Here is a 15,498-nt window from a genome sequence, read left to right as displayed (position 1 = left end):
CACGCAGACGGCTCCGAGCCGCGGCGGGGTCGGGCTGCGGGCACGGGCGGGATGAGCGCCGGGGGAAGGCTGGGGACAGCGCTCAGCTGTGGGACTGAGTGCCAAGTCACAGCCTGCCTGGAAGGGGACCAAGGCCAGACGTCAGCGAGGATCCGTGGGAGGGAGGGACAAAGGGAAAACAGCTCCCTTCCCGCAGCAGAGCTCGGAGGAAACTGGCCATTCCTCCGGGAGCTGTGCGAGGTTCCCTGACGCCTGCACTGGCGACTCTTCTAGAATTTCATGGTCCGGCTTGGGGCTGTTGCTGCTCCTGACAGGCTAGAATTTCGTAGTCCGGCTTGGGGCCGTTGCTGCTCCTGACAGGAGCGGCCGTCACTTGGTTAGTCTGCCCTGGCATTTGGCTTCACCTCCAGCTGTGCCGTTCTTGCTGTGCCACTGTCCCTGTGCTGCACTTCATCTCCCCTCCACGAGGCAGGGACGGACTGCTGAACTGGGGGGTAGCATTGCAGAACAGGGAAATTACATTATGGGGCCTTACACAGAGAAGTTAACACAGCTGATTCTCTTCAACTAAATTACTGCAGTTACTGAAAGAGGAACGGTCTAAACAGAAACCAGAAATACTATCTAAACACCATAAAAATTCCTCTAAAATCATCGAACCAGAGAACATTCTTCAAGTTCCTTGTGGTTTGGGTGGTGCACAGTAGTACAGTTTGGCAGGCCAAAGGACTGCAGGAAAAGCTTGCACTTCTCTGTCAAGGATCCTGTTTCCTGGGGTTGTGGAGGGATGAATCTCTCCCTGCTCTTCATTTTCACACTGCAGCCAAGCAAGGAAGAACTTGGAGTGTGCAAAGGAGGTCACTGAGCACTTTTGCAGAATCAAGGAAAGATGGGCTTTACACTGCAGGACTACAGGCAGGATTCCCATTTGGCAAGAAATAGCACTGAATTTTGGGTAGAGAAGTGCATAACACAGTGTCATACACTTCTGATGGGAAAAGCTGCAGGCTTTTATCCTCATTAACTATTTCTGATGTGTATGTAGATCCCTTTTATGCATCCAAAATGCTTCTCTTTGTGCCCTGGTTGGAAGCTCACTGCCAACACAGTGCTGAGGAACTGCCCAGTACATCTCCATCTTCACTGCTGTTTGAACATAAGCAGATCATCTTGTTTATTTTCCCATAAAGCTGCAACTCTTACCCAACCCTTTGCCCCTATTTTAACATGCCACCAATTTGTCCTTTGCTCAGGCTAATATAATTTTAAATTTCTTTTTATGATGATTATGCTATGCAGCTTTGGGTAAAAAGGCACATCTGGCATGGCACAGGATATGCCTGAGGGAGGAAGAGCATGTACTGCCATCAATGGTGGGAGGAAAGAGACCATTAAAATGTGCACATGGTTCCTTGACATCCTTTAAGGGCAAGATGGAAGATGTATCCAACAGGGAAATCCTCCTAGGAAGTCATAACCTTAACCACAATGAATCCACACAGAGTGTACCATGTGGAGTGTACTAGCTGTGGAGTGGTTCCACAGAAAGCACTCAAACCACCTGGATTATGGGATGGCCTTGGTGAAGCCCATGGAAGGCATGCCAGCAAACCACTTTGCTCTGCCTGCCTACCCAGGAGAGGCTGCTCTCTGTCCTCGGGCCAGTCTCGCTGTGTAACTGGATGGTGTACACAACAGGTGTACGAGCACTGCTGGTTTTCCAAGGTCAGGCAAGGTTGGTATTATTTTTCCTCTCAAATCCAAATACACAGAGGAGGATTATATAACACGTCCTGTGCCTCCTTCGTGTTTAGCCAAGGAAGCCAAATACCTGAAACACAGGTTCCTAGGGTTAACAGCACATTTGGGTCTGGGTGTCTGACTTCTACTTTCTCTTAGGTCAGCACTAAATTCCTTGTACTGGTAACCCCGGGTAAGGTCCTGTTCAAAAGAACGGGCTCCTTGGTCCGTGCCCAGGGGAGGAGATGTGTGGGAAGTAGTGACTCGGGTACCACATGCGCTCAGAGCTGCACAGACACTGAGATTTCCATCTGAAGCCCTTCCCAGGTGAAGCGCTGTCCCTTTGAAGCCTCTGTCGGGCTCCCAGCGCTGTGCAAACAATGCAAACACCGCACAGGGCAGCGCTCTGGGGCACGGGCAGCACCAGTGCTCCCTGCCCGGGCAGTAACTGGGTGCTTTTCCCAGCTGGCAGTACTGGGAAGCTCCCGCTGTGCTTCACGCTGGGAGGGAAAGGCAAACCCAAGAACCGTGCCGTGTGAGGCCAAACCAAGCCGCGCACCCTGGGCATTTCCCAGCGCCCACGAGAAAGACCCAGGCCACCCAGACCCATTCTGTCCTCGGGGGACCCGCTGTGCCGGGTCGGATGCCGTTCCCGGTGCTTTGGATGCCGTTCCCGGTGTCCCGCTGCGGAGCAGCCCCTCTCCCCTCTGCCCCCTCCCGCTGCCCCGCGCCGCTCCGCCGGGCCCGGCAGGGGGCGCTGTGGCGCTCCTCCGGGGAGGGCGCTGCGTCGCGAGAGCGCGCGGCGGTGTCGGTGCGGCGTTGGGCGGACGGCGCTGTGAGGGGAGCGGCGCGCGGCCGCGGTGAGGGGCGGAGCGGGGCAAGCGGGGGCGGGGGGGGCCAGCGCGGGAACCCACCGGGAATCCGAGGGGAATGCCGGGAGGGATCCCAGTGGGGAATCCCGTGCGGGATCCCGTGCGCGTCGCAGCGGGAAGCGCGCGGTCGGGCCGGCCTGGCGCGGGCCGGCGGGTCGTGGAAATTGGGCGGAGGGTCGGACGGGGAACACGAAAGGCGGGGGGGTTTTGTGCTGGTCTCGCTTTCCCTTCGTGCCCCCGAGAGGGTGTGCTGCAGGCGCTCCTGAGGTCACTTCTTTCATCGCGAAGCCAAAATCTTTAGTGAGCGGCCGCGCTCCCGGGAGGTTACATAAGCGGCAGTGTCCCGAGTGGTGGGCTCGTCCCGCGCCTCGCTGGAGTTTGTCAGACCTGTGTTGTTCGGTGCCTGGTCACTGGTGTGGGCCACAGCTCCCAGAGGGGCTGCTGTGCATTCTTTCGGCTTTAAACTCGGTGTTCGTGGGTGACATTAACGAGAAAAGCTGAGAGAGCAACCAGGTTGCCCCCCTCGGGGGTTTGGGTAAGGTGTGCAGTCACGGCAGGGTTTTCCCTGGCAGTCCTGTGAAAACCGCCGCAAATGCACAGCGTTGGAGGGGTGGATGTGCAGAGAGCGTGGCACTGCTATCTCTGAGGCCATATGCCTCAGGCAGAGCCAGGGATTTGTCACTTGTTTTCCAAAGGGTTTTAAATGCAAAAGCCTGGAAGACAGTTGTGTTGAAATGTGCAATCTCTGTTAAGATAACAGTTTGTCTTTAGCACTCTGGGACATACACTTTGGTATTGTCAGTAATTACAGCATAGAGATTTCAGGCCTTCGTTTTCAGATACTTTGTGATTTCACTTGTGTGCTGTGCATAAAACATATATTTACAATAGATGGAATTAAATGGTGACCAGACTTCTTGTCTCAGCTGCACTGGTGACTTGTAACTCTACAGAGCCCAGCTCTTGTGAGGGTGTCTGTGCAAGTGCTTTGTGCAATGACTGTGCTCTTCTGGGGCTAAAACAGGCTGAAAAGGTGTTCAGGTCTGTGGCACAGATCATACACTGTGCAGGCAGGTAAAAACTAACTGAATTTTAGAGAATGTATTACCTGAAACTTTTATTACTATTCCTTAAGGTGTTAATTTCACTTTCTCTCTTACTCAGAACTGCCAGAGGTCATTTTTTTCCTTCATGTGGCTTGTAACTTATACAGTAGGGTGGTACATACTTGTTTTGGAGGAAAATAATCCCCCCAGCAGGAGCTCCACACAGATCCTGACGCGTGATGCTGATGCTGTACTGTACAAAATGCTTGTTGTGCTTGGATCTAAATGGAAATTTCTGAGACTCAGCTCGTGTACTTACAGCACTTCACTCCCTGACCACAACTCCCACGTACCTAATTTGGGACAGTTACTTAAAAGGAACTACTGTTTTTTGGTGGGGTAAGAGTGAAATCCGTGGGGATTTCAGTTCAAACAAGCCAGTGGGTTTAAAACCACATGAAGTCAGGTCAAACAGGGCTTTGGAGCAGCCTTGTCCAGCTGACTGGAAGAAATCATTCCACATTTATAAACAGAGCCTGTTTGATGTGAGGATTCATTCCCTTCAGAAGTTTTTCCCCAGTTCCTCTCTTTTTGAGGTGATTCCACACTCATTTGCAGTGGAAAACAATGCTCTTCCCAAGGGCAGGGGGGACGGGTGTGCTGAAAGTGAAAAGCTGGTAAAACCAGTTTCCTGCTGGCCTGTTTGCAGCCTGTGCAGGCGAGGCAGGATTGTCCCGTCCTCCTCTGCTCCCCAGCCACCAGATACTTAATTAAAAGCTAAAAAAAAAATTTTTGTCCATCAGTTTCTGACCTACAAATAAAATAAAAGACAAATACGGGAAGTAACACCTCAGGGGTGGAGGGCAATCAGCCAGGGAGGTTGCACAGAGCACTAGGAGAAGTAATACTGTGACAAGGATTTGGCTGCACGGTCTTCGTGGTGACAACTCTAGCAAGCCAAAAATCTTCCTGCAAGAACTGGTAGTTGTTTTATGATTAGGAACAATAATATCACCTTCCTGCCTCATTCAGGCACTATTTTTGGTTTCGTGGCCATAATATTTTGACTGATTATGTACGGCAAGTACATGTACGTGGCCCTTCCCTGAGAGTGTTCAAGGCCAGGCTGGATGGGGCGCTGAGCAATCTGGTCCAGTGAGAGGTGTCCATGCCCATGGCAGAGGGGTTGGAACTGGATGATCTGCAAGGCCCTTTCCAGCCCAGGCTGTTCCGTGTGCTTTCCTCAGCTGTGTGTGGAATTGTGGATGCAAGAGTAGATGTGACAATAACAGTGTGTGTGAGAGTGTCATTTTGGTCCTTCCAGGAGCTAACTGCACCCGAGCGATCTCTTGTCCTGGTTTGTGGCAGTGCCAGGCGCAGCGCTGGATGGGGAGCCTCGCTGCTGGGCTGTGCATGGCCGGGGCGGACGGGAGGGTGAACTGTGCGGGCCAGCAGCCCTTGAGCCTCGGGGGCTGCAGCAGAAAGACGCGCTGGGTTTGCTTTGTTGCGTTTCTTGTGTGGAGAAGTCACATTGCCACACTCCCGAACTTGCAACAAACAGCGGGTTTGTTGCAAAACGTCGTGGTTTCGCGGTTTGAGCTGCCGGTGGGACGCTCGGAGGCCCTCGGTGCTGTGGCTGAGCGGAGCGGGGCCGGTGCTGGGCCCGGCCGGTCCCTCCCGGCGCTGCCGACGTGCGGCTCGGGCGGGCGCGGTGCCCGGGCCGGGGCGGGGCGCGGGCTGGGCCGCCGATAAGGGCTCGGGGCCGGGGCGGGGCCCGTCCGCTCCAGCCAGCGGGGCTCCAGCCAGGGGGCTCTGGGGCGAGCGGGGCTCTGGAGCGGGATCCGCAGCGGGAGCAGCCGCGCGTGACCGCCCGAGAGCATTCCCGAGGCCGTGCCTCTGCGGAGCGGGAGGCTGGGAATGGGAGCGCCGTGACAAACAGGACGCTGAGGGATTGATTCCTGCGCTCGGAAAGTAAGTGCGAGCTCAGCTGGGGGGGGTGTGCATCCCGTGAGTCACGTACCCCTGGAGGGACCCCTGTGTGCTCGGAAACAGATGGTACGGAAATGGCCAAAAAAGGTGACTGTGTTGCAGCCACGTGTCCTCTTGCAGAAGTAATTGTATTTTGTTACTGTTGAGCTGAAGTGTATGATCCCGGTAGTGTCAGAGCATGGGAACTGAAAACGGCTTTAACTCCCAGTGCTGTTGGGGGGTAACTGGAAAACGAGGAAATAGGTGGTTACTCTCACTTAGTTTTGTTAGAGGCTTGTGGAAATTGAAAAGAAGGGTGGATTGGCTCTAATCCTCAACTGTCATGTGAGTTTTACTGCCTAATTTTTGCCAAAGCATGAGAACAGCCATTTTAAGAGGAGTTGGCTGGCTGGAGGAAGGCAGCATTCATTCTCTCTGTACACATTTTGGAAAGAGTCTCGTGCAATCAAATGAAAAAAACAGAAAAGCAATAAACAGTAGTTTCAGAAATCATTAGAGAAACATGTATAAGCTTCTTAATTTTGACTGTACCAGTATGAAGTTGCTAATGCAGAGTATGAAAAAGTAGCATTTCTTCAGGCACTGAGCCCAGTTCCCTCGTGTAAATTCAGAGAACACATAAATGGTAACACAGCATTCTTTGGGCTTGGTATTTGTACGTACAGAGCTTAAAATAATTTTCACAGACGTTGTAAGTACATTATCTGCCATGTGAGCAAATATGGCAGTTATATTTAGCCTTTCAGACTTTGACTGGGTTGTTATGTAAGAATATAATAAATGAAATAATAAACAGTATGATTTTTTTTGTTGTTACTTGTGAGTATAGGATGGCTTTTAATGTATCAAATGCCCTTGCTTTCTTGGCTGGGTGTATCGCTGCTTTTGCATTAACATTTGTTAGATTACATCTGAGAACTAGGGCTCCCAGTTACATTTCCCTGTAGGTGGTACATGAGAGTTGACAAGCAAGATAAAGTCTAAGGACAGTTGCGAGGAGAAAGATTACCTTGTACTGAACATTGCTAGCATGGTGAAGATCTTGAGACCTTACAGAATTGTGTATTGCACCTCTGAATGTGCAAATACAGGGACAACCCCAAAATTTATAGTGCAGCATGGGGAATGATGTATTTTTGATTTCTGTACCCTGTCTAATTTGGTGTAGAATAACATAAGCTGAAAAAATACATTCAAGTTCACTTCACCTGTAGTTGTGCTCTGCACTTCCTAGAAGATGAGATGTTATGGTGAGGATGGGACTGAGTTGTGTGCAGGGTCTTTGGGTAGCTCCTGTGCCTGCTCCATGTCTCGTGTCTGGGGGCACGAGAAACAAGAAGCCCGTTGTGTTGAGGGAGCCAAGGGAGATGCAGCCTCTGCTCCTGCCCCACAGCAAACCTTGCTTTGTCTGTCAGCTTCCATGTGCAAGCCACTCCCAGCCCTCTGCTCCCTGAAACACGTCTGTCTGGTGGGTCTTGGCTGTAGAAGGATTTTTGGGTTGCAGTGGGGCTTGGAAAGTGCAGACAAAGTAGCTGCTCAGTAACACAAGCTCCATGGTCGTCTTATCATATTCAAAACAGTCTTTTCAGTTCCCTCCAGAGGAGTGGTAAAATCTGTGACATTTTAGATGGGCATGTGTACGCTTTAGTTAGTTCTGCTGGGAGTTTCCGTAGCTGTCATTGCTGAGGACTTGTTTTGAGTAGAACCTTCACTGTGAATGTTTCATTAGTGCTTCAGGAATCCCATGGTTGGGATTGAGGAGAGTTGAAACTCTTCAGTAATGAAATACCCACCGTTTAGAAAAAATGCTTATAATGATCCTTCCCATTTTTACTAAAAACCCATACTATCTTTTCCCCTTTACTTGCAGAATCCTCACCAGTCTGACTTCTGCAGAAATTTTGTGTCTGAGCCCCTTTTACTTGAGGTTGTGCTGAAGCTACAGTAACTTGAAGTAAGTTACTGCTGCTGTGAGACCAGGACAAAAATAATGGGGAGCTGCTCTAAATTTTGGCCTTTGCAGCTTAGTAAAGAGTGATCTGTGGAGCAATATTTGGGTGTTCAGTTAATGGAGCTGTATAGGAATTTTCTGATTTATGGGAGCCAGTTCCTTTGCCTGCAGCTGAAAAAGGGGTGACTGAAACATTTCCTCCCCCAGCTCTGGCATTGCTGTGGAACCCTCCCTGAATCAGCCCCTCAGCTCTGGAGTTTTGCTGGCAAGACAGAAAAGCCAGAGCAAGGTGACTGGCAGGGGAGGATTGCCTAAGCTCCTGTGGTTGAAGCTGTTGTTAAATATCTGTGGGGTTTCCTGCAGTTGTGCAAATTCCATGGGCTGAGGTGTTAGAGAGGCCATTGTTGCTCCTGGAGAAAGCTTTTTCTGTGTCTGGAAAACTTCCATCCATACAGGGTCTTGGGGTTTTTTTGTTCACCTTTATAGTGAAGTAGAGCAGATGGCTCTTCATATGATGCCCTTCCTCTTCTGTTAAAAGAGGAATAGAAACTATTAAGAAATTGTTTTTCCACTGTGTTTTAGGAACACTTCAAGAATGAGTCCACCACAAGATAGAAATAGAAATTCCTGCAGCAGTGAGACTCTGGCAAAGTGCTTTCAAGCAAAGAAGGACTTGGAAACAGCTATATCTGGAATTGTCAAAGCTGAACAGCAGATTAAGGAGAACTGGCGGGAGGTAATTTTAAATTATTTTTAAAAAATATTTTAATAACTAACATTACTGTAATGACAGTTTGCTATTCCAGAGTACTTACTATTGTCTTGATGATCTGAAATTTCCCTAGAGACTTGCAAGGATGTTGCTGTGTCATTTGGTCATGCTGTTGATAAATTCCTGTATTAAAAGCTTAGGCATGCAGAATTTCCTAAAGCTGTTGGTTGAAACATTAGAATTGGGAACTTTTACTAACCTGAGTTATGTGGTGCTGTGGATGACTGTGGTTAGTTTTTGAGAAATAAGTTGCTCCAGCAGCCCTTGTCACCTGCCTGTGACAAACAGCATTTTGTCATCAGCACAGCACGTTTGTTCCCCGTTTGGCAGATGTTGTAGAAGTGCTGGGTGTTGCCTTGCAGGTCAAAGCGAAGATCCACAGCCACATCAGCCGGCACCTGGAATGCCTGCGCAGCCGCGAGGTCTGGCTCTTCGAGCAGGTGGATCTCATCCAGCAGCTCAAGGAGGAGGCCTTGCAGCAGCAGGCACAGCAGCTCTACTGGGTAAGGCTTGGAAAGGGCCTTGTGGTCACATGTTGCACTGGGTTTTTGAGCAAACTTCGTCCTTGCAAGTATTTCCTCAATTCTAATCCTAGAAGCCGAAGCAATAACGTGTGTTTTGTCTTCCATGCAGTATTTGGGACAGTTCAACTGCCTTATTCATCAGCTGGAACGCTCCTATAGCAATGAACTAGCAAACCAGATCTCACTTTGCCTGGAGAGGTAAATATATTTTATTTATATTTTATCAACACAGTTGGTTTTATTTGACTTATGAATTTAGTCTGATTTTTTTTTTAATAGAACTAATAATAGATCTCACTATTACTACATTTTTAATGGTTCCTAGAAATAAGATATTTGAAGCAGTCTGAGATGATTCCTTTCATGTTTGTTTTTTTTTTAATCTTAGATTGAAAAACAGGACTATAACAAGCAGGGAGGTACTCATTTGTGCAGATTATTTCAAATATTAGTTGATGATGGCAACTGAAGTAAGGAGAGGAAACTTGTGTTTTGCTGGCTATTTAATTTGTTCTGTGGTTTGTGGATAGGCATCTCTTTCTTTTATGAAAGTATTTATTTATTTTTTTTTACCTAATAAGTGCCAAGTCAGCTAGGAAGCCTTTGCATGAAATAATGGAGTGACTTCCAAAACAGGACAGAAGAAGAAAACTGTAACTTTTTTCCTTTCTGTAACTGTTGTCTTACTCTTTCAGACTGGAAGGTCTTACACTTAAACCAGAAGAGTCTTCCATCCTGAATTTTGAGGCTGACACCTCTTACCTTCGCCAGGCTATTACCTCATTTGGTTCAATTAAAACAATGGTAAGCACCAGGACTTCCCTGGGTTGGAATATTTGCCTCAAAAAGTAGTGTGAAAAATTCAGAGGGATAGTTCTACTTGTTACAGCTTGAATGGAACCTGTGTACAAGTCATATGGTTTTAGCTGTATAATTAACTGTTGCATGTAGTTTTCAGTTTCACTGAATTTAGTTATCTGCTTATGTCCATATTATTTTAATATATTTTGACAGAGGCTGAGGGAATGACTACTGTATTCTTACTCTATTCCACCAACTGGAAATTAATGTCACATTTTTCTTTAGATAGTAATAGTTAAAATGTTCACTTAACTAATAGTTAAAATTATCACTTTCTGTGATAAAAATGTTTTGGGATTCTTATATAAGCAGTATATATCCTGTATTATTGGAGAAAATGCTCATAAAGGAAGTGAACTGAAGGTAGTATTTTTTAGTAAATCTTTCTCCATTCTGTTTGTAAATGTTGAGAAGATGGTTAGCCACAAAGCACTGACCAGTTTTAACTGCACTTTACTTCTGCTTTATTGTAGAATTCATCTTTGAAACTGGACAAAATGGAGATTGAGATTAACTTTTACTTTTCTTTCAGCAAACCTCAGAGAGAGAGAATGCTTCTCCCTGGTTCCCGGGGCAGAGCTGTGCCCTGATGAACTGTGAGCAGGTAAGATTAGAACTTGTGTCTGTGAGTGTTTAATTGCTTTAAAGGGAAGAGGAGAACTCAAGCACGTTATGTGAGCTTGAGTAGTGACTTGTGTTTGTTTGAGATGCTCGAGTAGTCAGTAACAGTGGCTGTGCTGAGCACCAGGGATCCGGTGTAGCTGCTCCAGGAACAGACATGCAAGGACATTTTATGAAAGGGTATGTGGGGTGTGAGTGTCAGTCAGAATTTTTTAATTGAATGTTGCTTGATATTGTCAGGTCAGGACTTCGAACTGTCCAATTCCTTTTAATGCAGAAATTCATGGGGAAATGTTATATTGGGCTCTGCACCGTGTCAGTGAAGGAGGGCAGTAGATCAGTGATGGGAATTGGGGCCAGGAGCAGGGGGCTGGCTGGGTTACACAACTCAGAGCTCTGCCTTTTAGGAATTGTCGCTTCCCTTTCTTGTAATTTGCTCTCTGAAGAATCTGGGGTCACAAACCAATCAGTGCAGTGGCTTCAAGTCATACAGGCAATTGAAGATTTACTTTTTTTGTAATTAGAAGGGACTGGTTTTTCTTTTGGTGCAGAAATACTGATGTATGTTGATGTTCACCATAGATTGCCTCAGCAATTAGCCATTCTCATGACCAACAACATTGTTTCTCAGCAGAAGACACTGTGTGGCACAGTGAGTGCCTCCCTTGCCGACTGGCTACTGGGAAGCAGACCCGTGGCTGCTCACCAGGCTCCATATGTTCCCAGCACCAATCTTGAGGAATGGGTTACACAGAAATGTGTGTCAGAGCCCAGCCAGGTAAGCCTTTTGTGCTTAACCTAGCTTTTAACAGAGGGGAAAACAGAGTATCTGATAGCAGGCAGAATATGGTGGGAATTAAACCTTCTGTAATTCTCTTTATTCTGCTTCATGTTCAGCTAATCCTTTGGCACTTACTGTCTGGATGCTCCAAGCTGTAACTATGCAAACAGTTACTGAACTTTGTCTTTCAGTCTTAATAGATGTATTTCAATGTGTCTTTACTAGGATTTGAATTCTTCCAAAGTTTGTTATTCTGAGCAAGCCTGGGGAAATCTGAAAGATCTGGAGAACTGGCTCCTGCAGAATCAGCAGTGTGATGTTGCTGGGAAGACAGACTCCCCTGGCCGCAAGGACTCCACCTCTACTTCCAGCTCATCCTTTTCCACTATTGAAAAGGTGGAGGAACTGGAATACCTTGGACAAGAAGAGATGGACCTTTCTGACTGGCTGATTACTGCTGACACAGAAAATGGAAATACTGCTTCAGATGAGAAATGGAAGTGTGAGTTTAAACCTTTTAGGGAAGAATGCAATTTGAGTGATTGGCTCCTCAAAGCTGAAACATGTACCAGTTGTCGTGGCAGCCAGATCAAAAATGTGGAAATTGAGAACCTGGGAAATCTGAAGTGCCTGAATGAGCATCTTGATGGAAAGAAATCGCCCACTACATCTGCTGTAAATGCTTGGCTTCTTCAACATCCCCAGGCCCCCTTTAAAGTGGAAGATGTGTGCAAAGCTAATGAGCTGTGTGCCAGCTTTTCAGAATGTGTGTGTGATGAAAACTGTGGAAAAGAGGCTCTTTGTAAATGGCTTCTGAAGAAGGATTGGAAGGATAAAAATGGAGTTCCGGTCAGCCAGAAAGATACACCAGAGCCTGAGTATGAGAAGACCAAGTCTGCTGCCAGTACCTGGCTTAGCCCCACCCAGCAGCTCCCAGGGCAGCCCATGAGTGTGGAGAAAGCGGATTATTCGGCAGAGATCGCAGAACCCTTGAAAGTCTTGCTGGAAAGGCCCCTGACGAGCTGGCTGGCCAAGGCTGAGCACAGAGCAGACAGTGCAGAAGAGAAGGCGAGCCGGGAGAAAGCAGACAATTTCAAGAGTCCTTTCCTAGACCTCCTGGCTCCATTCCACCTCCCCTTGAATGTGAACAGTTGGGTGTTGGCTTCAAATGACCTGGAAAATGCAAACCCGCCTCCAGCGGAAGATAAATGGCTTCTGCGCAAGAAAGCACAGGTGAGCATAAACTTGTTACTGCTCTGTCTTATGTGCTGGGTTATTGTCTTACTCTAATGACTTCTCTTCCAATTTCATAGCTCTTCTGGGTAATACTGAGTGACAGTTTTAGGTTTCTTAGCTCTTTTAATATTTTCATGATTATTTAGTTACTTAACGCAAAACAATGTTATACTAAATGAAGAAAGTATTAATCTCAAAGACTCAGAAGTCAGTTTTGGTTTTGTTTTCGAACACAGCAGAATTTGAAGAGAAATCAGAATGTATTTGTGTTTGGGGATCAGTAATTAAGGTGACTTCTCTTTCAGGACTTTGGCCTTCCTACAGTTTGTGATCTTTTTGCCTGTATGAAACTCAGTGGAGATAACGAGAAGTGGCTGTATCGATCTCCTTTACAGGTAGGATGCACAGAGTGTGTTAGAACAGCTGAGCCTGAACATGACTTGGGGGTACAGAACACAGACACTGGCAGCTAATGGTCATCTTCAGTTCTTTAAATGTAATGCTTAGTGTTGTAATTTCCTCCCAACAGACCTTTTCAATAGCTTGGACCATTCTCCTTTGTCATTATTCCTCCTCTTTTGATAACAAGCCACAGAAGGAATGACATATGTTCTTGTGTAAATCACTCAACTGATTGACACTTGGTCACTTCAGTTGGAACCAGAATGTGCAATTAATGTATAAATTTCCAGGTAGTAATATATTTACAACTGACATCACGCTTTTCCTTTCTGACAATGACTCTTTGTCATTGTTTTTGAAATAAATGAAAATAGTCCTTGGCAGGAGTACTTCAGACCCTAAAAGGCAAGACACTCATTCTAGGAGGAATTTTAGTATTATTTTTTCCCCCCCAGGGTATCTTATATGTGTTATTTTTGCCAAAGTGTTGCTTTCTATTTATCAAAGAGAGTAACCTCGTTTTAAATTTGTTTAGATGTGAAGAACTGGAAGCGTGGAGCCATCCCCCTCCTGCCATCAGTGCACATCGTGCTGAGTGACTGCAGCCAGCTGAGTTCTCGTCTTTTGTGTTCAGAGTCTGCTTTTTCTTCTAAAATTATAACAAAAAGAAATATTACTCATATAACAGAGTTATGGTGCAGAAGATGCCTTTTTGTTATGATTAATTCTGAAATGTAAACCCACTGAACATAAGCAATCTGATGCTATAGAGGTGTTGGCAAATTCCTGTCTGTTATGGGGATACAAGGATCTTCTTTCATGGGTTGTCACTTGAAGTATGTTGAAGCCAGTGCAAGTGATAAAGCAAAATCTTCCTGGTGCTGTGAAACATCCACCTTTGGCAGTGACTTTAGAAGTGCTGCTGTTCCTTTCAGCTGCTACAACTTTGTCATGCATTGCATTCCAGCTTATGGGGATTGCAAGGTAACTTAGGCTGTATTTGGAAGCAATTTCTTTTATTGAGCAGTTGCCAACTTCGAAGGCTTCATTTGCATCTTGTACTGGTGCATCTCCCAGCTGCGTATGTGTAGTCCAGATTTTGAAAAGAACACAGATTTATGGGACCTGGCATGCAACAGGAGAATTGGTAACTTATTTTTAAATGAAAACTTTTCTTGCAAACTTTTGAGCCGTTCAGGGAATATGGTAGGGTGATGATTTTCATTCATCAGGAGATCAGATCCTACCGTGTCCCCAGCATTTAATAACTATTTGAATGTCACTGGAAAAGCTGTAAAATGGAATGTGTATGTTTCTGCTAGTTCTAGGTAATTCATAATGAATCTTTATTGACTGAACCACTGCAAAGTAGGCATCTTAGCCATATAATATTTAAAGGTAAGATCTGGGGAATTAGATGCCTTTCAGCAGATTGATGTTATGCTGTTTCATTGGGAAACACTAACTTGGCAAACTGTGTGGCTCCCACTGATGCAGTTTAAGGTATTTAATCTGTGGATTTCCCTGTGATTATGCATGTGAAAGTGCATCCAGTAACTCATATCCTTATAGCTGTGGACATAATATGAGCAATACCTCTTCAGATATTTAGCAGTTTGAGCCCGTAGGAAAGAATGCAAAGATGTTAGATGGAAATATGGATCATGAAAAACTGAAGTTTTGTAATTTCTGGTGCAGTTTCTATTCACTTAACAAATTGCTCTTTTTGAAAATAGCCTCCCCTTCTCCCCTTCTGCAGCCTGCCTGGGAATGGAAGTTGATCCTTCACAACCCTGTAGAAAAGAAATTATTATCAAGATCTGACCTTGGTACCACTTTGCAGTGTGAACACATTCCTGTCTGATCGAACCTGTGCATTTGTTTAAAAATAAGTTTTTAGTCTGAGAAGGGGACACTGCACATCTGAAACCAGACCCTGAAAGGGCTTAACATCAGCAAACCACTTTAGGCTTTTGTACTTTCATAGCCAGGGCTTTCTGCTGGAGGCAGAAAGGTGTTTTGGAAGTCCACTGTCCCTTTTAAATGTGTCCTTGTTGCTGTATGGGAGGACTGCACTGTGACTACTCCAGTAATAGCCTGATGTGATTAGCAGTTGAATTTTATGAAGGTGATTGACGTGCAGCCCACCTCTTCTAATGAATTCCTTGTAGTTGTCATTGTGTGCTACTTTGTCAGTTCATTATGGGCCTTTAAAACTTGGGAGGTATGTATTCCTTTACTTACTCAACTGACTTGTTGTCACTAATTGATATTTATGTAAAACATTGATTAGTCTTTTCCATTAAAAAATAATTGCAACCAAAGGGTGTGTTATGTCTCCTTTGCAAGATGGTTATCAAAAAGTGCTGTGGCACAGGTCCTGGTTGGCCTCTGTGTGGGAGCTGCTGCAGTTGTGCTTTCATCCTCAGCTCAGATTCATGGGCTTTAGTTCATCTCACCACTGCCTGGAGCTGCATGGAGCTCCACTGGGAAAGGGGGAAACCCTGGGACAGGGTACACAGCCAGTGGGGAAACTCCTGTCTTTTACTGCCCTGCAAGGTGAGCTGCTGGACATGCAGCTTTGGGTCTGAATCACCTGGGCTCTGCTCAGCTGCTCTAAGAAATACAGACTTGGACAAAGTGGCACATTTGCTTCTTATCACTCTTGAATACTTAAAGAGGATTCATGGATTTTAGTAGCTT

The 15,498-nt window shown here is 46.3% G+C and overlaps 1 protein-coding gene across 3 annotated transcripts; it reads left to right on the top strand.

Moving 5' to 3' along the window:
• Positions 1-5,481: 5,481 nt before the first annotated feature.
• NCOA4 (nuclear receptor coactivator 4) lies at positions 5,482-15,119 on the top strand. 3 transcript variants are annotated; one of them, XM_018081582.3, is made up of 10 exons: positions 5,482-5,629; positions 8,181-8,334; positions 8,733-8,873; positions 9,004-9,092; positions 9,590-9,698; positions 10,288-10,359; positions 11,011-11,154; positions 11,383-12,390; positions 12,699-12,788; positions 13,331-15,119. In XM_018081582.3, the coding sequence occupies exons 2-10, from the start codon at positions 8,194-8,196 to the stop codon at positions 13,334-13,336; spliced, it is 1,800 nt and encodes a 599-aa protein (XP_017937071.2). In that variant the 5' UTR covers positions 5,482-5,629; positions 8,181-8,193; the 3' UTR covers positions 13,337-15,119. The 3 variants fall into 3 exon arrangements, with proteins under 3 accessions (XP_017937071.2, XP_017937073.2, XP_008927744.3); XM_018081584.2 differs by having other exon boundaries at positions 11,008-11,154; XM_008929496.3 differs by lacking the exon at positions 5,482-5,629 and adding an exon at positions 7,481-7,601 and having other exon boundaries at positions 11,008-11,154.
• The last annotated feature ends 379 nt before the right edge of the window (positions 15,120-15,498 follow it).

Source organism: Manacus vitellinus, unplaced genomic scaffold (genome assembly GCF_001715985.3).
Source record: "Manacus vitellinus isolate BGI_N305 unplaced genomic scaffold, ASM171598v3 scaffold_54_pilon, whole genome shotgun sequence".
NCBI lineage: Eukaryota > Metazoa > Chordata > Aves > Passeriformes > Pipridae > Manacus > Manacus vitellinus.
The sequence above is the reverse complement of the archived record's forward strand: the minus strand, read 5'-3'. Positions and strand labels throughout refer to the sequence as shown.

Bases quoted from the DNA above. Each gene is read 5' to 3' on its own strand.
- NCOA4 (XM_018081584.2), top strand. From the start codon at position 8,194: ATGAGTCCACCACAAGATAGAAATAGAAATTCCTGCAGCAGTGAGACT. The intron at 8,335-8,732 runs GTAATTTTAAAT...GTTGCCTTGCAG, and splicing joins TTAAGGAGAACTGGCGGGAG to GTCAAAGCGAAGATCCACAG. The intron at 12,391-12,698 runs GTGAGCATAAAC...CTTCTCTTTCAG, and splicing joins TTCTGCGCAAGAAAGCACAG to GACTTTGGCCTTCCTACAGT.